The 24,854-nt window shown below is 37.8% G+C and overlaps 2 protein-coding genes across 10 annotated transcripts in view; both read left to right on the top strand.

Annotated features, from left to right (window-relative positions):
* Positions 1-24,854, top strand: part of LOC105422573 (uncharacterized) — a 211,992-nt gene that overhangs the window by 34,848 nt on the left and 152,290 nt on the right. The gene's annotated exons all lie outside the window — the stretch shown is intronic.
* LOC148936664 (uncharacterized) lies at positions 98-5,962 on the top strand. The gene is made up of 2 exons (XM_089076512.1): positions 98-2,363; positions 2,928-5,962. Exons 1-2 carry the CDS (start codon positions 2,184-2,186, stop codon positions 3,243-3,245), a joined length of 498 nt encoding a protein of 165 aa, XP_088932638.1. The 5' UTR covers positions 98-2,183; the 3' UTR covers positions 3,246-5,962.

Raw genomic sequence — 24,854 nt, forward strand, 5'->3', positions numbered from 1 at the left:
ATATATATATATATATATATATATAATATAGGCATTTATGCAAAAAAGATATAATAGCATGAAACATCATGTCACGCGATATGTAAAGTTTAGTTAATGTGATTTCGCGTTTAATAAGTTCGATGTTGTTTCATTTTAGGTGATTTGATTTCGCGATGAAACTTTCAATTGACGACCAACTGATCGCAACAAACAGTGTAAACTGTGAATGCAGATATGCGGCAGTGGCATTACGGATGTTTGACGATGTCTGTATACATATTATTGCTTTTTAAATAGCGCGTTTCAGGATTGATTCATCTCGCCATCGTTAAAAAACAAATTTGTTGCCATCGCATAATATACAAAACTGGCTTGATTATTACTATTGCAGATTTAAATCACCCGCACGGTATTACGCACGGTATTGTCAGTCACTTTTGGTATTACCTTTTGATATCCGAATAATCAATATTCGTCAATCGGCTGCGTTGTTCTGAAATTAGTTTGCTTACGGCTCTCAACCGCGCGCGGATACAATCGTACGCGGACAGAATGGGAAAAAGGGATCAACTTACATCGAGATGCATGGTGTTCCATTTCCAATCATGTGAAATCAACAAGCAATTGTAGCAGAAATTAATGTCGAGCCCGAGAGACATGTTGCTTTAATTTGATTGAAAGAATAAAACCATTTTAATTTTATGTTTTCGCTGACAGGTAATTGCCCGATCGTCAAAATTTGACTAAATAGTTTTTTTTTTTCCCTTTTTTATTACATATCAGATTTCGATACATATTGTAAGCAGAAACGGCAATGGCGCCTCCGGCTTGAAATTACCAGTAACCTCTGTGTAGTCAATTAAAAAAACGGAACGATTGCGTGAGGTTAAAAATCTTGAAATTATATGCGCGCTACCATGCCCGAAGTGAAAAACTGGCGCGATTCAACGCGGCGTGAAATTAAGTGGTTTCGCGGAGATTAATACCGGCCGATTACAGCTAAAAATACGCTCTCGAGCAGCGGCCGACATGGCCGTACGCCACCGTTAGTAATTGTAATCTTTTTGTTTTTTTTTTTTTATTATGCAAATGCCGCGCTCGCGTGTGAATATCGGGCCTTCGTGATCGCGTGCGAATTCCTCGGTATAACGTATCGTCCACCGTTATTAGCGGCGCAGCTCAGAGCGCGTATATGATTGCATAACGATTGTGACTTTTTGAGCTTATTGCGCACTGTGTACTTTCGTTTGCAGCTGATAATGATCTGACGATCAATCACCGCGGTAATGTTCTCGCGTATCGCCGTCGTCCTTTTTTTCCTTTGCGCGATGACTAATTCGCGTTACTCCCGGGGCAGGAGCTGTAAAAAGGGCGGCTGCACCCTCCAGGGGGTTGATACCCGATGCGAGTGCATCCGGCCGGTGGCGATGTATTATTCAACGGTTACCTTTTTTCGCCCGCCAAGAAAGTAATGCCTATCGTAAAGTTGACTGATTACGAGACAAGGTGAGCAAAACGCGCGCGGAGAACGCGCCGATAAAGCTTGGGCAAAATATATACACACACAAAAAAAAAAAGGAAAAAGATAATGCATTTATATCCCGGTTTTATGCATTGCGTAGGCACGGTTGTAATATAACGTGGCCTGACGTCGCATTTTTTTGCGCTCTGCAACACGCTGCCCTATTAGTAGTTGTGGCTCTTTTTCAGGTTTTACTTTTCCTCCTGCCCATCGTACCATTTAACATTTTTTACGTGTGCGCGATTTCTGATATACGCATAAGCTTGATGGACAAGCGACTTTTTTCTTTTTAAAATTGTTAAATTACTTAAATAGACGTATGAATCGCATGTAGTACAAATTACTTATTAAACTGCTAACAGATTATATTAATGGAGAAAAATTAATTTCATACTTTAAACCATTTAAAAGTCAGATAGAGAGAAACTATATTGTAAAAAAAAAAAATTATATTTTCAAAGCCTGCCTTTGAATATTTTGCGTGAAAATATCTTCGTCTCGTTGACAAAAACAAATGATAAAAATAATTGATGGTGACGGGTTTTTTTGACAGCGACCGCGAAGTAAATTTTTCGTATTGGTTACACTGCAGAAATTGTGTTTTGTACACTTTCTCAACAATAATATTGACGTTAAATTGCCAATACAATTTGTGTATACTTTAAGGATTATTGCAAAAATGGCAAGAAAAGAGACAAAAGCTGGGAAAAAAAGAAGAAAGGTAAAACCTATGAAAATTGCTGCTCTAGTTGTCTCTGCTATACAAGATCTTCGCGAAACCAAAGGTTCTACACCCAAAAAGATTACAGGATACATTAGTTATGCCTCGAGCATACCTGAAGAACGCGTTAAACAACAAGTGAGCACAGTTAAACATCATTTTTGATAAAAATTATCTGTAATTACATATTTTTTTTACATAATGAAGAGAATGAATATATATATGTATATACATATATATATATATATATATATATATATATATATATATATCCTTACGTCTCTGCAATGTTTGTGATTTTGATTGGCTAAGTGTTATAAGTATCTTAACCATCATTGACGCAATGTCATCCTTTCAAGCAAAAAAAACGATAGCACTGATTGAAATCAACGTCAGCAATCTTTTTTGTACTTTTTCTATTTTCACGTGTCAATCACTGTCGCAGGCATGCGTGTATAAAGGGTGTACGAGTGCCAAGTTCGTGTCAATTCCGCAAATCGTTCCGAATAACGATATTTTAATAGAAGGGACTCAGAAATTTGTCGCGATGGCTTTCGCTTTAGATAAAGGAATCGACGATTGCGAAATCGTGTCAATCCAGATTTCCAGTTGATGTTCAATGATAGTTGATCCTTCGCGCTACACTTTCGGAGTTGTTTTATCTTATACCTCGGCTATCGGAGTTTCATTTTGATATCTCAGGTGAAAGCAGCGTTGAAACGAGGCGTAGACCATGGTATTTTGCGAAGATACCGCGGTCACTATTTTCTTCTCACTGGCGACGAATTGGACCGCGCGAATCGTATCGCCAAGCGATTCGCAAGATTGCCAACGCCCGCACCGACTCTCGCCAGGACAAAAATCAACTCTTCCAGTAAGATAAAGGATAGTAACAGACCCCGGGGATTTGGTAATAGAAGGCGGAAGAGTAAAAAAGTTCAGAAAACTCGCACCCCCGCTGTCTCGGCCAGTCCGAGTTTGACAGACGAAATTGCCGGCGACGTTGCTTCCTGTAACTGAGTGAAATTATTTAGCACGCTGTACAGCCTCAGAAAAGATTTTTCCCGTGTGATGACGTCATTAAAGACGGATTATGTCCTGCGTGGTTTTTTTTTTCACGTTCACTGCATACTAACGTGTCTCATTTGCAAATAACTTATTTTCTAATGAACAGATTGTAAAAGCGATTTATTGGTAATCAATTAATTGGCATAAATTAGATACGATTGTACTTGTAAATACCATGTGTAAATACCATGAATCGATTTCCAATGTATTATATTTTACATCGAGACATTACCAAGTGATTAAAAATGTATTTGGAATAAAATGTCACATGTAAGTCACTCGTTTGTAAATTATTAAAATAACGATATCTAGATTAAACGATTTCGTGTTTGGAACGGAGTTTCATTGCTTTTGAAATTTTAATATCTTTTTGATAGAGCGGAATGGATGAACAATCCTAAGGACGATCAATCGTGGGAAACGAATCAATCGTTTTCTATTAGAACGGGTATATCGATTTACCCGTCTTGACGTTTTACCGCTTCCGCTCGTCCGCACTGTGGCAAAATTAAGTGAAATGAGGAACGATAGTTTTTTTTTTCGTAAATTGCACCGGAGGCAAGACGACCATTTATAAAAGTTAGGAGCTTCTTACCCGGGCCGATAAACTTAATAGCTTCAGAAATTTACGGGGGTTTGGCATGCTGAGGAGAAAATTTTGTGCGCCTCTGTTTTCTTGCGATCGATCGCCTGCTACTTCTTCCTTGTTTTATTGGATACATCCGCACCATTACGCTCGCGAAATAATTTTGTTCTCACTCCGCCGTCTTGCATATCTCTCTCTCTCTCTCTCTCTCTCTTTCTCTCTCTCTCTCTCTCTCTTTCCTTCCCTCGCCCTCTCTCTTTTTCTCTCCTTCTCTATGTATACACATCTTGTACTGCAATATCTTCGATGGAACATATTTACGGCGCCGTGACGGCGGATTTAACGGCAGGTTGTGTAAGCTACGTTCACTGTGACTATGCGAGAAAAAGCAATATAAGTCGTAAAAGGCGCGAATAACCGTCGATGATATAAACGTAGTAATGTAGTGCCAGTGCGGTCGATGCTGCGTATTGAATAGAAAATCTGGTAATTACGATCGATAACTTCACACGTCGCAGTATGATGTTGCACTCGCCCCATGGCCTGATAATGCCTGGATTAATTGGATGCCGGGATCGAATAGCCGCATAATTACGTCCGCGCAGAAAATGACGAAGCACATCATCTACTTGAAGAATCTTTGTAGACTTATCGTAGCTCGCTTATCCACACTCCGTTAATTGAATTTTATCGATTGAACTTACACTTAAAACGGGAGTTAAGATAAACTCCACATAGCTCCCAATAGCTAGAATGACACGAGCGCTGTTAAATCGCACAGAATATAATACGCACGGTGAGTTAGTTAGTCTGATAATGTTAGGAATGTAATAAATAAGAAACAGAATAATTTTCCAGCATCGCTTTTTTTGTCATCTTATTTTATTCGCGTACACATTTCTACACGACGGGCTCGTGTGTCTTTTTTTTTCACCGAGCTCACACCGAGTTATATTGGTTTACTTGGAATTTCGAAAGCAAACAGGAATACAGTTTCGGTGTTTCGTGAATTTGTTTCGAGACGACTGGTCTGGAATTCCGCCGGGATCCGATTAAATTCCGTGAGAGAAATGGTTTTAGTCCCGACGGCCTATAATCTCGAAAGCATGGCCTAGCTATGAACAACGGGTATCCTGGGACAATTCGAATCCGTTTAAATGATAATTTGAAAAGCTAGTTGGCACCTAAAGCTTTTGCTATATCGATAGCAACCCCGTATAACGACCAGACTGAATAACATTAAACTGAGGTTTGTGCATATAACTCTCTTTACTGCCTAATTTATGTGCATGCAATAAACCAGTCTGTAACTTTATGTGTGTATGATTTAATTAAAGTGAGTATAAAAAAATTTTGATTTGCAGAAATCAAAATATATTGTATTTAATCTTCTCGAGATTTAATGCAGGAGATTTTTCTATTTAATGCTAAAGGTGTTAAAACATTGAGCACTTATATTTTAAATGAAAGTATTATTGACATGTTAATGTCAATATATTATGGGTAATTTCGAAATTTTATTAAAAATGGTTAAGGTAAATACTGAAGAGAAGAGCGAACTCCGACGAAAGCGTTCACATATCTGTGCACATTTAAATATACATAGATACATTTATACATTTATTTTTTATATTTAATATTAATCTATTCTTATATTTAATATATTCTTTTATTTAATATATGTACTCACATATGTACATACATTTCTGCACATATATGAATAAATTTTGATGTCAATTTTTTATATCAAATTAAATATTTAAGTCTCATCTTAATTCTAAGAACTCAATATTGTTTCTTCATGTAATCTTTTAGTTTTAGCAATGTCAATTTTGTAGGTACAGGCTGCAAAATTTTTATATGAAACAAACATTGATGTGATTTGATAGGTCTGGATATCATGTTAAAGTAACAAATGGTAAAAAAAAATCTAAATTAAAATAATTTTTCTTGGGCTTAACGCGAAGGCCTTATGGTACATATTAATGCATTAATTTTCATTACGGAAAAGGATACAATTATTAATGCATAAACTTTAATTATAAAAAAAGGATTTCCAAATCCTATCTAAAATTAATACATAAAAAAACGCAAAAAATATCGCATTCTATCGGCCAGATGAGTTCAGCATGAGTTCCCTTAAAGGCATGTGGTTAGTTTGCGAATGTTGAAAACGGAATATCAATAATTCTATTAACATGCATTCCTTTGCAATTCGATGGGAGATACGAAGCTATTATCAAATTTCGCTTACGCGACGGTCACGCCAGGGAATGCGTGGCGATTGCGGTAGCGGAGAGATTGAGTTTTCCCGAGAGGGTGTGCGTGTCCGCGTGGAAAGCGATGGGGGCTTTATCGTGTATACGCTATAATTGTAAGTTGTGCGACTCGGTCGTATCAAGGAGTCCGGGTGAATGCCGTTAGTTCGAATTCCGCGGAGCTTCGCGGTTCCGCAATTGCAATTGCGTGGCTCCCGTCGAGCAATACGATCTCGACTGACCCTTCTGTACGGCTGTTACTCTCAAGAGAGAGAAAGAGAGAGAGAGAGAGAGAGAGAGAGAGAGGGAAGGAAGTGAGAGGGAGAAAGAGAGAGGGAACGATGTCGTTTCTCTGAAATCGGAGAATGGGACGAAAGCAGTTGCGGCGAACTGCGAAGGTATCCCGTAGTCTTGAAAGTGGCGAGCTGTACTCGCAATTGCTCGGATTAATCGTTTTCCTCGGAACACATTTATTCTGAGATTATTTATTTTCAAGAAATATAAAAAATTAACTTTTTATTACAAAATATTAGAGAGAGAGAGAGAGAGAGAGAGAGAGAGAGAGAGAGAGAGAGAGAGAGAGAGAGAGAGAGAGAGAGAGAGAGAGAGAGAGAGAGAGTGTGTCCGTACTCTTCCTGGAATCACTTTTCAATAATTTTGACATATCCTTGTGCTTAACGATTTATTTAAGACTAAGCATCGGATTATATTATTCTATAAAAAAAGTGACAAGTAAATTTATCAGTCACAAATCAACCGTAAGAATGTACGTGTATATAAGTGATATATTTCGCGGAGTATTTTATGCAGTGCCCTTCACGATAAAATATATTTTATTGCCGTACAGAATTTTCGCGACATTAATGGATAAATCCAGCATCGCGGCATAAATTTTATTTACATAAATTTTATTACGAACGACGTAATCGTGATAATTCATACAAGAATTATGCGCAAGAGACACTTGTGTCTCATTCTCATGGAGCTCGCGAAAGCTTACGGGACGTGATAGAAGCGAGCGGTATCAAAGCAGACTTTTGTGTCGACGATAGTTCAAATTCATTGGGCTCCCGCTCGACATGTTTACGTGATAGTCATCCGTAAGCGGTAGATTGTTTGCACCGGTCATTGCATACGAACGAGATGCAACCGATGGATCCATAGCTTATGTGTCCAGACCCCGAAATAACCCGTCGCGCTTGATTACGGAGGTATTTTTTTTTTCTTGTACGCCGTACAGACTAACTGTATTGGATTGAATTAATCGGTAGTCCGTAAAATCTGTTTGGAAAGTGCATTGTTGAATGGTTTTATGCGAACCGCGGATATTGTAGTTTTTCGCAGATTTATTTTTACTCGTTTGTTGTGCGATAGCGTAACGTAATTGACAAATTAAAGGGGGCGAGGAAGGAGGCATTGGAGTTCGGCTTTTATACAGTTATGTAGTTTGGATCAGCAATTACGTTAACGTGGACTAAACAGAACAATACTGGCCGTTTGGAATCCTTGTATGTTGCATGCACAAACGCATAAGACAATGGTTTCACACGACCATATCTCACAGATGTTCGCAGAATAACGTAGGATATTATAGCCGCAAGCATACTTGGTCGCAAAACCGCACATTCACTTCAATAGGTCATTATATTCACATCAAAATAAAGGATTATTATCTTGAACAATAGTTTTTAATTTAAAAATAGAGTTTTTATTTATTTATTATTAGATCTATTTTTTAGGTAGCCTAAACTTATGTATATTTCTCAATTTTTTAAACTCACTTTATTTAGTTCTTTATATCGAAATAATTTTTAGATTTTTGTGAATAAGTGTGAAATTTGTATTAACCGTATCATCGAAATGCGAAATAAGCTTTGTAACCTGCGGAAATGTTTTATTTGTGAATTATCGCGAGATTAGATTTTCGTACAAGCGGCAATGGAAACGCACAGACGACGGTAGCTCGTGCTGCTCACAATTTCCGCCTGAAGTCGCAGGAGGTATTAGTTCAAGTTACAGAGATGCTGGCGTCTTCGGAGTTGCAATTGCACGGTAGAAGCAACGTAATAACTCCTATTGCACGTGGGACACGATTGCCTTGCACCGTTGCGATGTCCGCGGGATAGAATGAAAGGAGACTTACTCTTGACTAGAAATGAATCAGTATTCCCAGTATCCCCAGTAACTATGCCCATATAATTGCGCCAATTAATGATTTATCCATGACGTACCTAGTATCTAGTTACCTATTACGTTGCCGAATGCACTAATGGTTTTAATAGTTGATGTCATTTAAGGGAATGCGCGCAATTATTGCAAATTGGTAGCTTTAATGTAGTTAGCTCATTCGTTAATATTTGTGAGAAGAAAGCACACAGTGCAACCGGATTCTCAACACACACAAAGCACAAAGCGTGTAATAATATAATAATATCACGTTTCAGCGAATCTATTATCATACGCATACATTATCTCATTATGTTTCTATCTGTTCCCCACAATAATTTCACATCTGCAAATAATACATTCGGCTCAGGCCGAAAGGGTGTGGAACTACTGTCGTTTGACCATTACGGTATGCGGGGTCTTGGAAGCGGCTCGTTGCATCCGCAATCGTGCGTATTAATCGATTCCCTCGGGAATACATCAAGCAGAAGACGGTTGGAGACCAAAGGGTCACTGTGCACCTCGTGCGCGAAACGAGCCTTTGGAGCAGTAAGCTGGCCAAACGGAATGCATGACGTTTCTACGATCCATGATGCCTTTTGTGGTGCTACCTAGCGTCAATGGCAATCCTCTATATGCATATATATTCAAATGTTCACAAGCGGCAAAGCCATTTTTTTTCAACCGACGTCAGTATAAATGCCTGAGAGAAGAATTTATAGGGAAGAAAATATAATATTTGCATTTTGAGTTAAGCACAAACTTGATTTATATCGACGATAATACTTTTTATAAGTCAGTCATTGTGAGAAAATAATAGAAGGATTGTTTTGCGCAATATAAAAATGCTTTAAATTCGCGTAAGAGTCTAGTAATAGTACAGAAAGATCTAAAATATTTTTGTATTATAAAATTCTTCCATTTCTCGCAAATTACATATAAAAAGTATTATCGGTACATTATATCAATTTGTATTTTTACTTATTGTTATGACATTTCAATGTCAATATTACAATGTAAACAATTATTCAGACATTTATAGTGAAACTGTATGAATTATATGAATAGTAGTAGAAGGTTGAAAAAGTTCAAGTTCTTTTTACGGATTAAATATTACAGACAGTGTCGAGAGGTGCTTATTTACCAAGGATCTCATTGATGTCTTTTCGTTCTTTCACGCAATTATACGCCGCCGTATTGGCGGCAGGCATCTGGAATAAGCATGAGATGCAAAGCGCTAATATAGAGCAAGTACAGCGAAGAGCAAACGAAAGCAGCGATAACAATGAAGTGTACTTTGGAACATGCTCGTTCGCGCGATGAGAAGCGCGCAAAGGTGCGAAGCAGGCCGTAAAGTAAGGCGAGTAAACAGTAAAGCAAGACGTGCAAATATTCCGGAATATTCGGTCGGCCTCCTAACATCACTTCACCAGCGAGAACTCTAGCACGATTAATACAAGTTTCAATTGCTACGTTCAATTTTACAATATTTGGATAATACTTCTTCGACCCGTTGATGTAAATTATTCGTGCGATTAGAAGAACACTTGTGTGCCCCGCGCATAACGTAATCATTCTATTTCAACCGCAAACCAAATGGGCATGCATCAGACGAATATATTTCCACACGTTAATTTCGTATAACGCGAGTATACGATATTGAATAAATTTTTCAAGTACACCAGTGGTAAATAATTTCATTACGTTTAAGGGAATTATGGGCTGTATGAAATCGTTCGCGCGATATAGTTGGACAAGGCGACATTTATATTGTCCGAGCGAACACTTTTAAGATATTAATACGGTGTAGTGTTGCTATATAGTGGCGGTATTGTGCAAGCTATATGACGGCCATTAAGATAAAGTACGCAATCTACGGTTCAATATTTCCTCAATCTCTGCGTGCAAACAGGATAATCGAGACGAGTGTCAATAAAGAATGCATGGCTTCGCTATTACGTATATTGCCTCTTAGCCGAGCGCAGACAACTCGTGTTATCCTCGAAACCGGTTTATCAAGTCTAAATCTAGCTTTTGCCGTTATGAGCTTTACAGCTAGTCTAACAACGGACTATTGTTCAGGAAATATTTTCTACTGGATGGACTGCTTGCTTCTGCTCGTATTATTATTATTATTATTATTATTATGATTAAAACTTCTTATTAATATCGCTATTCTTCTTCTATCATGGAAAAATGCATGTTGCAATGCGAGAGCGATAGCAGATGCATTCTATTGCATTTATAATGCATGTTGAAAAATTTTGTTTGTATAAATGTTTGAACAATTTGACAGTGACAGTTTTACGGAGCGACGAAAGCTACGTTGAATTCACTGGACAAGCGTTGCATATTTTACAGAGAGTTATCGCGCAGAGAGTATATTTGCTTTTGTAAATGGAACTGTTTACTCATTTCTACATTCTATCGTGGCTTTTCTATTATGTACTCGATATATGTAATGTAAAATTAATTATTTTTCAACAATCGATATATGTATATAAATCGAGTATAAGTTCAACAAAGGAATAGTGTATCAATAAGGCAAGATCCATGGTGCCTTTTATTCATTTATTGTCATCAATTATATGCCATTATTTTTAACGGACTTGAAAGCCCCAAAGCTAAAATGTATAATTATTTATATTTTTTTCTCGATTGAGAATTCTTATTATTCAAGCTGTGTTTCGATATTATAATAATATACGTATCTTGCCCGTACTCTCTCTTACAACTGTCGCTACATATCGCCCGTATTTCGACCGTTTACTCTCTCGTATCTCTTGTTTCCCTTTCCCCTTCTGGCGCGAGACGGTCGACTGAAATTAAAGCGTTCCAGAAATAATGAAGTTAAAGTCTCGGCACATTTCCGCATTTCCCCTTTAGTCCGCCGGGAGGAAGCTCGCCGGAGGACAAAGACAGTGTCGGGGCGAAACGGAGAAAAATAAAGCTGGAGGTAGAAAAAGGTGGAGGAGCAGGCACGTCCTTTCGACCCAAACTATTCTCATCTCTCCCCGCTGCACCAACCGCCAATGGCCACGTTCCGCCCTGAACACTGGTTAGCACTGTCGCCGTGCGCCCCTTTCTCTCACCCCCGTAAACGACCACGCGCGAGCGCGTAGGTAATCATGGATCTACACACACACCACACACACACACCACACACACACACACACACACACACACACACACACACACACACACACACACACACACATACACAGATAAAATGGCGTATTCACTAAAAGGATACGAACACAGAATACGAGAGAGTACAATGCGTGCTCGTTGAGGATGGTATAGTGAGTAAATGGATCTGGTCGAAGAGACGTTCTTCGTATATAAAACGGGGTACAGTACAAATCGGGGCTTGCGTGCAGGTTGCCCTTGGAAAAGTTAAAATTGTTTTATCTTTCCGAGGTAACTTTGACGTAACAATCAAAACTTTGTTGTTGTAAATGCAAGAAACTAAATTGTTTTCTCGTCTCTTAAATTTGTAGTGAAAAGACACGTTGATTTGAAATCTCTGTTGCATAAAATTGCACACATCTGTAGATTTACATTTTGTATTTTAAATAGATATAATATTGTTATATATAGATATAATATTGTTTGCCAAACTGCGCGTTTTGGTGATATAAATGCCTAATTTTCGATAAATTTGCTGAAAATAACGTGCCGCAAATACATGTGGGAAAGCGTTTAAGAAAGAGAGGAAAGAAAACAGCGCGTTCGATTACGGCACATCGTAATATATAGTTCCGCGTTTGCACAGGGGAAAGGCACCCGCCTCCTAAATTCTCTTAAGCCTGCTGAGTGAAAAAGGGAAGACCGAGGAAGAACTCTCTGATTTGATAATACTCTGTGGATTTCGCGGTGAGTTTGGTACACGATGTTTCTTCGTGATTTATTCTGCGATCACGTGTATAGCGGGCAAATGAATTTTTATGAACCATCGCTGGTCAGAGTGTTCCCATAAAGATTTAAACGGTTGAATTGGTAGAAAAAACATAGGTCCGTATTCATGCAAAATCAACGCTAAATATTGCTCTCCGCTTCTGGATTTTATCTATATACTCTTTTGTGTACATTGAAAATACAGACGACTGCTTTTATTTCATCGGTTCGATGGTTTGATTTAAGGCTCTCTCTGGATCCACTTGGAAGCTTGCCTGATGTTCAGGATTAAATATTAATGGTTATGCGTTTAAATATTTTAGTGAGAAATTTTAAAAGCTTTATTTCTTTAACACGGATACTTTCTGACAGTTTTATTAAAAATTAATGTTTAAATCCGAAGTTTTGTAGAAAAGTTAACTATCTCGGTTTTTTTTGTACACTGTTAACCGTTCATAAATTTAAGAGTATCACAAAGTACTGAAATATGTCTGCGCAGAGTTTTATACCAAGCTTATTAAAAATGGTAAAAAATAACGTTACTCGTTGAACGACCTCGTAATTTCATATTTGGTTTAATCTACTAGATATATTATTAGCGATAGGATGAAATATCTTTTTAGTAGAAATTCAGAATAATGTCATCATGAAATAATAATCATAGTCTATAACAACATGTTTGTATGTAATTTTTTTACTTGTTTTTAGAAACCAAATTATAATATTAATAATATTTTCGTGAATAACAAGAGAGAAAGAGAGAGAGAGAGAGATTACGCAATGAAAAATTGAGTAATAAAAGCATACAAAAGAAACAGACAAAATAGGAAAAAAAGTATAAAAAAATATTAAATAAATACCTATAGAATAGACATATATAACAAATAATTTAACAAATAATAGCACCTATATTTCACACACTACGGATGACAGAAAAATAGCAAACGAAAATAAGAGATGATAAATGTGAAGCTTCAGGAACGGAGCTATCTTTCTTTTAAACCGCAACGTTTCGTGAAATAGAAAATGTAAAAAAAAAAAAAAATAGTAAAGTAGTTCGGCATAAAAAGTAAAATAAATTCAATCAATACGCGTTTTGATGCTTCATATATATATATATGTGTATATGCTGATAGTATGTCAGAAGTTAGATAAATTATACTCTTCAAAAATATAACGTTCCCTTATGCATTATGCAATATCTTATTGATATTTTTCCGTCATGACTTTGCTTCATGATGCAACATTGAATTTTTGAAGTATATTGTATATATACTTGCAGATTGTATCGTTAAACGAGCAGAATGATACTGCTTGTCTATTGCTCTCGTAATTTCGTTTACGCGACGATATAACCAAACATCGATTCCGACACAGTATACTTTATGATGGATATAGTGTAGGCCGAAGCGATGGCCTCTCTGGAGGAGCTGTAGTTAGCAATATAACTTCTCCGAAAACGAGTGTGTCGCTTCCCGTGGCGAATCGCATTCGTCAGTCGTTGCTTCCGTTCGCTCCATTTTTCGTCCGGTCTTCGTCGCCTGGCCTGAAAACGGTCCTCTTCCTCCGTCGGGATGTAATAACTCTACATTTCCTCGGCCCGACGACGTCTCACCGCGACAAATAAAACACGCCGCTACTCGACCGAACAAATCGACTTTCCGTCCTTGCTCATCTATTAGAGCAAGATCGATGGCGAAGTATAGAGATCGGAATTCGAGACTTTTGAAACCGGTAGTAGTCGTTGGCCGATAATGTGGGCCATTGACGCTTGCTTCTTGTCAAAATTTTATTAATCTTTGATATTCTTAGACATTTCATGTGGATGTACGTATGTATATGTATTTATGTGTGTGTGTGTGTGTGTGTGTGTGTGTGTGTGTGTGTGTGTGTGTGTGTGTGTGTGTGTGTGTGGTTTGTGTTTGTGTGTGTGTGTTTGTGTGTGTGTGGTGTGTGTTTGTGTGTGTGTGTGTGTGTGTGTGTGTGTGCGTAGAAAAAAAATTGTGTTAAATGACTCGGGATTTCGAGATTTAGGCTTCCAAATTTTAAGATAACTTTTAACTATTTATTTATATCTGAATAAAGAAAATATAGATACATAATGATCTAATGGAAGTACATTTTAAGTCAAATTATATCAGACTTCCAATGAACTATACGAAAATAATTGGGCGCTAATGAATGCACTCTTAGTATTGCTCTGTTTGACCCTGTTTTCGTATTTCGATGGTACTTGAAGTATCTGAGTACGTTGTTATATCAGTCAAAATTGGAAGATTTTTATAGCGCAATACAATTACAATACGTTATTTATAAATGATTCTTATAATTTTTTTTGCATTATGTTGTTATTATAAGAACATATTCACACGTTAAACTTGTTTAACTTATCAAATTGAATTGTCAAATTGAATTGTCATGAAATGACGTCGTTAATGTTTTGTATTCTTTATTTCTTACCAAATCCTATTATCTATTATCTCTCGAGATATTTAAGATTAATTTTTCGCGAACTGTTCCGAATTTTTATTCCTTTATTTCACTTGGCACGTGTCTGTCGCAGCGGAGGTGCAGCGGCAAAGAGAAGTCGAAAGATAAGAAAGAAAAATGCTCACGCAGTCGGCACGGGAGGACCCTTGCGAAATTTGCTGTGTCGAGAGAATTCCTGCAGGAGTGCGAGGCCTGATCTTTGCGCGCGAATATTCCACGATAAAATATTCTTAACTGGTCGCGCGGTCGTATTTGAGCGAAGGGCGGTGCCGGCAGATACGTCGGCGCGCACCCCCTCATTTTCCTTTCCTACTGACATAGCGATTCTTATCTCATCGTCCTCCCGATCTCATGATATCCTGCCAGATACGAGAACGAGCAGAGAGATTCAATTATTGCTTTGAGACCGAATCCTTTAAACGCTCTCCGAGCCACTTTCGAGATAACTCGTTCCAATATTGTTTCCTTTTATTTGAGGAACGCGCGATTGTTGCAGCCGAGACTGTTCTTCATAATTTATTCTTACATCTTTGAACGTTTTTGGGAATTAAGAAAGCATAATTATTGCATTTAATATTTACCGATCTATGTGATTGCGCTGCAGTAATTTTTGCATCAAAAGACGTTGAAGAAAGATTCTTTTTAATTCTTTTTAATAATAATTATTCTGTGATGTGAAACTTGCGCAAGAAAGAATTTTTCCCGAGTCTCAAATTCGAGTTATTATAATTATTAAATTAGCTAAAAGACGAATATATCTGCTATATTAAACATGGAATTTGCATTTTCTATAATTTAAAGTTTCTATAATTTAAAGTAGTTTCTATAATTTAAACAGTTAAAGTGTCAGGATTGATAGTAAAGGGTGATATAGAATATTCAAGGTATATAAAGTCACGCATATGGTACTGGGTCAACGACCCAAATCAACCCAAATAAACTACAGTATTCTGTCTTCTCTCAACCGAATCGTTCGCGCCTTATTAACTTCTCGTTCTGCTTCCATCAGTTTCTGTACGGGACATCCGTAAAAGTTATATGATTCTCTATAATTCTTGGATTACAAGACTGTATATATGGTTACATAAAAATTTATAGCCGCTTTAATTAATTATTTTACGACTGGGAATTATATGAAAATTAAGAGAACAAGAGGGACAAATATTTTACAACAGAATAAAAGTTAAGAGATAGGATATGAGAAAATGAAAAAGAGATCTCCTTTGTCTCTTATACCAACATATCTTTATCTTTTCTTTTCAGCTCTCGCAAGACGGAATAAATATGCATCCGTAATTCCGACTTCGTACTTCGACTTTCGCAGTTACAGTTAGTTCTCTCTCCTGCTCGAGCCTCTAAGCGTCTCTTAATCGTACTTTAGAGGAAAATACCCATAAACGGCTATCCATCATACTCCACGCATCTAAAACGCGTCAAATTCCCATCTTCAGAAGTGCATCGAGATGCATTCTCGGGGATACGTGTAGCGGGACGAAGCATATACGTCCCAGAATTACTCCCGAATTCCGGCCGCGTCAGTAATGTAGCATTATCGTGTCGCTGGAAAGTCGGCGCGAGCTATTGGAGATGACAAATTTCCCGAAGCTCGCGGGAACGAACGGGAGGGAGTACACTTCGGGTGTCCGTTTATGTAAATTGCCACTTACAAGGAGACGGCGTTTGTGGCTTTCTTCATCGCGAAAATAAAGCACGGGAAAGAAGCAGTAAGAAGCTCGTACGAATAAAAGGGTCCGGTATTGAAATATGTATATAAAATATTTTTTGATACAATTTTATGTTACAATTTTTTATGTACATTTTATGTCGTACAAGTAGTAGGGAAACTTTTTTCTCTCGAAGTAGACTGAGATTATTTTCATTCAAGTTTTTAAGTTGTGAATTATTGGAAAATTAATATAACGACTTGTAGCGACTCTCTTAATAAATGCAAATAAAACGAATTAGTTTGCGCGTTTCAGAGTTGTCGAAGCAAATTAGCAATCATTCTCTTCGATCTGTCTTATGTCACGAGTGTTTAGCTTGAAATTAACGTCTATTAACGTCTTAATTAATTCTATTTTATAATGTTTTGAGTTTTAATTTTTGCGCGATTCTTTAAAAGAACATTTTCTGTCATCTGTGAGTTATCTTTTACACGTTCTTGTACAGAATCTTGTAGATACAAGAGCGATAAATGGTTTTCCGTACTGGAGTACCATCAGCCTGGAAAACATTATACCGCCAATGTTCTCGCATTCATAGCGGTCCTTATCGACCACAGAGTCGTAAATCATGGTTACGTTTAGCCCATTGCGCGGGATAGAGCCCCTTACCACGAGAGGGTGTAGCGAATCCCTCTTCGAGCAATTACGATCCCAGCTATGGCGAAGCCTCGAGGGTCCAAACGAGGAGGATATGGGCGTATTTGGGAGGCATGTGATCTACCTATATGCGATTTACCTATCAATGTGTATATATATATATATATATATATGCATATATTATAAAGAAACATAATATAGACAAGAACATTGAGCGCACTTGAGGTTCTAAATGAGCGACATAAATATTTAAATTAGTTATTAAGTCATAAATCAATAGAAAGATATATATATATATATATATATATATATATATATATATATTCTTAACGTTATTTCAAGCCACTTAAGAATAATTTCATATACTCAAGTATGTATATATTTTTTTTCTAACATATTCGCGCATTGATGGATACATAAAAATATCGTTTAAACGCATCTGCGCACAACTGTGTGAAATCTTTAATATTTAAGCACAAAGCATATATGATGTCGAGCGTTTCGAGTTCGCACTTACTTCGCGCACGGAGGAAGGTGGGGGATGAATAAAATATTAACTGCCAATTTGAGCGGGACTTTTCCCGCGACGCTGGAACGAGACGTTTATACGCGTCGGACGATGACGCGTCGCCGTCGTGTCACACCTGAGTGCCGTTATTTACAATCTTTCCCGGATATATACGTGTATGCATACGGGGGGGGGGGGGCCTTCCACGGGTGATGGACGGACGAGCGTGCATACCACGCGTGCGCTTCCCGTTCGAATTCGCGAGGTGCATACGTCGGATAAAATACCAGAACTCCATTTCGTCTGGAATTGCAATTTTGCGGGATTCACCTATCCGAGTCCCTCCCTCCACGACCCTCCTCTCGCTCGTTCACCCTGCCGTCTCTTCCGCGCTGCCTTTCTACGGAGCGCGCGTGCGGCGTGCATTATATCAACGTGAATGCGCACACGGGGGTGCCCGCGGGGCGCGAGCGGAGATATATGTGTGGCGTTTCTCCCTGGGAAAACAACAGGCTGCCGCGCGGGGTATGACGCGCATCTTCAGTCGGAAAATTCACTCAAAATGTCGTTGCCGATCGCACCGAGGGCGGAGAATCATCCTGCGGCGTCGGGGGTGCCTCGCAACGATGACGGGTACAAGTGATCCAATTAGAACTTCACCGGGCGCGAGAGGCAGTTGAGCGATTGCTAGTTAACTTATTAGCGAAGTTGTGTCGATTCGACTCGGCGTTTCATTTCCGCGACGATGAATAATTTGTCGAATTAACGATCGCCCGGGAATATTGCGGCGATGAAATCCCCTCGCGCAAACCGCGCTTGACAGTCAGTGATGAACGTAACGTCCATGCGCCACGTTTATACGACGACGTGGAATTTTTAATGCTGTCTTCTTATTCGAGATAGAATTTGCGAATGTTTTTTTTCTCTTATAGACCGTTCGTATACATGTGTCAAGATTGTTACCGTTTCATAATGCGATTATAATACAAAATTCGTGATTTGTTGTTAATTATAATAGCTTTATCTAAAGAAAAATAAGAAATTCTAAGATATTTTTAGATTTGAAATCATTTTTGATAGCCACAGTTATTGAGTCGGAAAGGGATTTAATTTTGGATGTGTCAAGGAACATAAATGGATCTAAAATCTTGTTTAGTGGGAGCGAAATTTTGTGCAATTGTACATAATTTTATATATATATATATATATATATATATATATATATATATACACGTACACCGATGGCAAATCCTACTTTGTTGTGACAGCGGAGAAATAATGTTTCGCTTCTGACCTTTCCCCTTGTTCTTTTGGTGGTCCGCGCTCGTGCATCAAAGTATTCTCGTGGTATGACGCAGTCCTTTCTCATGTTTCTTCGCGCCTTGTTGAGGAACTCGGCCACGTGGCAATTTCGTTGAGTGGCTTGTATGTCGCGACTTTCGGTTTAGAAACGTGCGAGCTTTACGCCCTTTCGGTCGCTTCTTTGTCTTCAGACTGCAAGACAGATTTATAGGGGTCGTTGCTTTTAACGATAATTAAATGCGCATAATCGCGACTTTCTACTTCCGTTCGCGACACTGTCCTAATGACCTCCGTGGTATTCTGATTCTTTCAATTTTTATGCAGATGGATGAGCTAGATTTAGGACGTGTCTTCTTTATACATTTACGTGTAGAAATCACATCATTAAAAAGGTTATCTCGTCTGATGATTACTTAAATATCGAAACGAGTTAAATTAAACTTAATTACAATATTGCGCTGGTTTAATTAGTTCTGGACTTTTTTTCACTGAAAAGATAATTTTGCCTAGCAAACGAAGCGCGAAACGATTCGGTATGGCGCGTAATCAGGCAGACTTTAAAAAGAAAATATTCAAAGAGGTAATTACACATGGGCTTCTGAGCAGTTTCAGATAACAAGCTGAAAGTTTACCCTTTGATGTAGGTAAGGGAGTATGAGATAGATAGGCTACAAAAGGAAGGAAAGGAGCAAAGCTGAGGGCACTACTAAGACTTAACCCTTATGTTAAGTTTATGAGGGGGCAGCTTGCAAGCTCGCAAGCTCGGAAATGCTGGAGAAATCGTGGGTGGCGGCGGCTGGAGGGTGGACAGAGGTGAGATAGGAGTTGAGTTAAGCTTGTGTAAGCTGCCTACGAAATTATGAGTGGGATAATGCTGGGAACTTCTTCTAAAGGAATAGCGCCGCACAAAATGCGCTACCTTGCTCGTTATTTTTCATTTTTATGCCAAGATGTGTGTTTTTCTTTTATCATGCCATCACGAATCGATAATTAAAACTTTTACAAAATATAATTATTCATGCTGGTAGAATATTTTTTTTTATTCACTCTTTTTGTATTAATATTAATATTTTTGAACAGTAATACTACACACAGCCGCATGCTTCCAAGATGTGAAGAAAACATAAAAATAATTTAACTAACAAGAATTTGCAAAAAAGGAAATGAATTAATGCATAGGGAGAGATAACTTGTATTAACAAAATTTATTTTATTCTAAAATTATAATACATAATTAAAAGACGCGGCGGCGTTTATTTTATACACGAAATTCTTTTTATTTCTTTTCGAAAACTTCGTGACGGTTATATCGACAGTTTTTTTTTTTTTAATATACACGTATAAAAAGCGTAGTAGTTTTGAGGGATCCTGTGATCGCCAGTTTGATTCCAAAATTGCACTTGTCTGAGCCAGCTCATACTCTTTCACTTGCCGTATCAATACTTCTATCGCGTTTGCAGCACCTTGCGGCGATAGCGCCGCCGTAAATCGCTTTCATTGTTCCGCGGTAACACGTTGCTGCGATCGCGCCAACGTTCATCTACGGATTCAAAATGTCGAACGTATCGGGGATTGCATGAAACTGTATTGGAGCACTTCTCGCGATATAAAATCAGGCTGCGAAGATTGCTTCTAGGAAACGCCGGCATAACTACGGGCATATATATGCACATCGATCATGGAAAGTGTGATGTATCTCATCTAAATGCGCGCGGGAAATGTTCCAAAAGAAACAAGCTGGCGTAACGTATTTACGGAACAGTTTTTAAAGTCGTTTGCGGATCGCAAGTGGGATTCCCTCTATACGTTACATTTTGAAGCAAATTGTTTCGAAATGATTCGTGCTAATTTTATTCTTTTTTACGACACACATAAATTACAAATAATAAATTGCAATATCGTAAGGTACGTATTGTTCCGAGAAAGTGGAGTATATACATATTTAAAAATTAAAATTATTTAAAATTAATGTCTGAAAACGACATTAATAATGTTAATAGCAATATTAAGTCGTTCATAAAGTTATTGTAATATTTCATGTTATTTATTAGATTGAAATACGGAGACTAATGAAAATGTAAAAGTGCAAACTTGTGACAATGGTACCGTTATAAATGACGTTAAAACTACTGTGTTATGGTGAATCATTGTTTTCGAAAGCGAGGAAACGATTTATCAGTGAAGGGGCATTATTTTGATCGTCCATTCGCGTCTCGATTTTGATTGATGCATTGCCCGGGAGATATCGATAATGTTGCCAACAATCGGGCCATCACTTTCACGGGAAGATGGAGGGATTAAGTGACATGGGTAATCGCTAATCAATTACATGCGGCAATCATCGTGTGATTACCTGTGCCGCCAGACGCGAAATCGTTTTCATATAAATCACACGACAGCTTCAGTCGTAAGGGAAGGGAAGGAAATCTAGTTGGAAATCTGCCTTGTACGTTCCTAGAATCGTTGCACGTCCTGACTTAGAAGCTAGTTGATCTCTCTCTCTCTCTCTCTCTCTCTCTCTCGCTCTCTCTCGCTCTCTCATCCACCTTCAGGCATCAGCGTTGCTAACAGAGCCGGAGAAGATCTAATGTTAAGCTTCTACCCCTTCCATCTCTTTCCCTATCCCCTTCTTACTTACAGTCCCCTTCTTACTTACGTACATTGACGAGACGTCAAAACCAGGCGGTGCCTATACTAGTAGCTTCTCATCCCTAATTTCTGCCGACAAGGCTCGGAAAGTCTAATGCCAGGGATTATCTTTCTTACTCTTCAAGCTTAGCGCATGTCACGAGTATTGCTGTGCTTTTTAAAGATCACCCTCATTTTATGTATCACAGGTTATTTTGCGCAGTTATTTCTGGCCAATTTCCAATTTCGCTAATTTACATTATGGAATATATATGTATATTATATACGTATATATGTGTATTACATACGTATATATGTGTAACACATAACGTATATATGTGTAACATATTACAACGATTACAACTAATTGTAGTTAATTTGCGATGAGTAATATCAGAATTTTATTCGCGCCATGCGCGAAAAGACAAAAGAATGAAACGACGATAGCTAAAAGGGAAACTGGCTTTGGTAATAGAAAACGCGAATAATGGCCGCTTGATAGCTTTTTTTTCCCGTGCAATCATAGCGATCGATTAGCGGCTGTGCGTGTTGGTGTCTGGTTGTCGTTCCTAAAAGTGGAACGCCCCATAAATTTGTGTCTGTTGTGTGCTTCGATGGGGTATTCAATTTTCTCATTGATGCACGACCGCATCGGCTTCTCCCGCCGCGCGTTGTCATTTTTATCTTTTGCTTCGCGTCTCATCAATTTCGCTTTCTCTTCCGTTAAATAATTTCTTTTAAGTTTTATTTCTTTTAAGGTTTAGACTTTAAAATTAAATGTTGAAATATTTCTACATATTTTCCCTGATATAAGGTGTTGTTTACAAGTGCAAGAAATTGTACTAAAATATTTCCGTGTAAAATAAGTTAATTTCCAGACTACTTCATTTTTATTCACTATGCTAATGTTGTTTGCGCCCGCTTGTTTTAATTAAAAAATTCTTTGAGATATTTAAAACTCTTATTTTAATAGGAATTAAATTAATGTTGATTCTGCAAGAGTATATAAAACTCGGATCAATCAAAATTCTTTAAACGGTATTAATAATCTATTTCAGTGCTATTTTCCAACTCTTTTTGTTTGTTTGTGCGCTTTTAGTAAGTAGAGCAATCTAAAATAATATAATACTCGACAGCAATTCTGATTAAAGTGCAGTTTGACAGTAATAATTTGTCGGGCATGACATGTCCAGTGACAAATGTTCACATCGATATGAACGCCTGGAGAATATCGTTTAGGGGACAGCAAGAAAACTTGACAGAACAGAAAAATGATAGTGCTGTGCTGGGTTAGAATAGCGGCCCAAAGAATGATGATCAGCAATTTGTTAGTTTACAACATTACTTACGTGAAGATCAACCCCTGATTTCCTTTTTATCTTCATCTAAAAATATACTTTATCGATACGAGTTGTATAAAAGATATCGTAAGAAAAATATAAATAAAATGTAATACACACATAGCTTTAGTGTATAATGATATATATTTATGTGCACATTTTACTTTATAAAATGTTTTCTTTCTCGTTTACGCTCAAAATTGAAAATTTTTAAATTGGTTGATTGAATGTATTAAATAAATAAAAAGCAAATATATTTCGCTATTTGTTGGTAAATTCAATTACAGCAACAATGAAATGCACAATTTTGATATATTCTGAATATAAATGGGGATATTAAAATAAAAATCGTGTGTGCATAACGTTGAATGTTTTTGTGCCTGATCTAAGAAAGATATATTTTTCTCGTAATATCGCGCAACTTTTCAGGGCATTAAAGTCACGTTGCGCATTTTTGTAGCACATAAATGCCGTTGCGCAATTTTATAAGAAGCAGAAGCAGGTGGAATAAATTTTCCAACGGCTCGTGAATCCTTCAAAGAAAATTCTGCGACGCGGCGATACTGTCTTAAATGAAGTCCTGAATATATTTCCCGAATTATGCTTGGACAAATATTATTATCGTCGTTGCAACAAAGGGCCGGGCTTCATTGTGTACCTTCATCCTACGCCGACGCGAGGGTCCTTTCAGGAGGTCACGAGCAATTTCCCCTTTGCCCTCTCTAACTCGCGAACAAAAAAGCGATTTGCATCGTATAAAAGGGTGCCTGATGAAGGTGCGAGGATCGAGGTTATTAGTGATAGTGGAAACAAAACAACTTAGTTTGCCCGGAATAATAGAAAATATAGAAACGTGAAAGCGCGGATGAATAGAAAATATATGGCAACAATTACGCGATTGCGAAATGGCGATTGTTTCACGGCCGGTCACGTTAGAAGCGTTCCTCATCCGCCGTATACGTCTCCCTTTCTTCTTTTTTGTCGAAATGCCAATGAAGTACGATAGCAAATGATATATATTTTTATCGGCCACAAGTTCTGGAATGATTGGAAGTTTTGCAGGCGAGTCACGTGCCCGAGGATTTGTGATTTTGATCCTAATGTGCCCTACTCCTCCTGGGTGTAATAACTCCTGTCTTGTATAACCTGTCTGGCCCTTGGCGCAATACAACGCTTTTGTTTCAGTAACATCGCTAGACATTGGTCATGCATCTATTTCTGCGAAGTTTTACAACTCCTGAGCAACTTTCTGAGCTGTAGTTTGTCTTCCTCCACTATTACAAGTTTTCCAGCTTCATTCTTCAGATCGCATTTCAGCCACTATCGTTTTGTTTTATCGTCCATAAATATCCCATCTTTTCAATAATGTCAGATTTCTATTCTTATTCTCTCTCACGATGCGACAGATTTTATCTAAACCTGATCCTCTTGTTGTTGACATTTACGAGTATCATCTGTATTTTAAATGTTTCAACATACGCTTGGTTATTTTCATTGACCAAGAAGTAATAATAATTATTTAATTGCTTATTTGTTTTTACTGTTTGCGGGGTAAATAGTCATCGGTTTATACACAGCCAGCTAACGTATATCTAACATGTTTTGCGAATATTTGTATGACGTCAACGTTAAAGAGAATGTATGACGCTGGAACGGCAAATTGAATGTACGCAGACGATGCGCTAATTGCGTTTTGCTAATTGCTTTCTTCATCGAGATGAATTATCGGAGTTCGTTCCTTCGATGGGCATTTTTCTCTGTCCGGAGATCGAGTTGAGCGCGTTGGAAGAAAAATTCGCACGAAATACCTCATCAGCTTCTGAATAAATTTCTTATCGCACCTCTCGCTTTGAATTAAGTTTGAAGTTGAAAAAGTTCTCTGATGAATTCTGTGCCTGGGTGGACATGGTGATTCCGTGCTGAGCGATTCATTAGCGACGCAGTATAACGATTATGTCATTATTAGTAAAATTTCCTTCATTTTGCCGGAACTGGAGAGAAATTTTCATATACTCACTGGTCGGTACTCATTGAAAGTTTAATTTCCAAACGAAATACTCTGCAA

Source organism: Pogonomyrmex barbatus, unplaced genomic scaffold (genome assembly GCF_055798465.1).
Source record: "Pogonomyrmex barbatus isolate J1 unplaced genomic scaffold, ASM5579846v1 scaffold2, whole genome shotgun sequence".
Lineage (NCBI taxonomy): Eukaryota > Metazoa > Arthropoda > Insecta > Hymenoptera > Formicidae > Pogonomyrmex > Pogonomyrmex barbatus.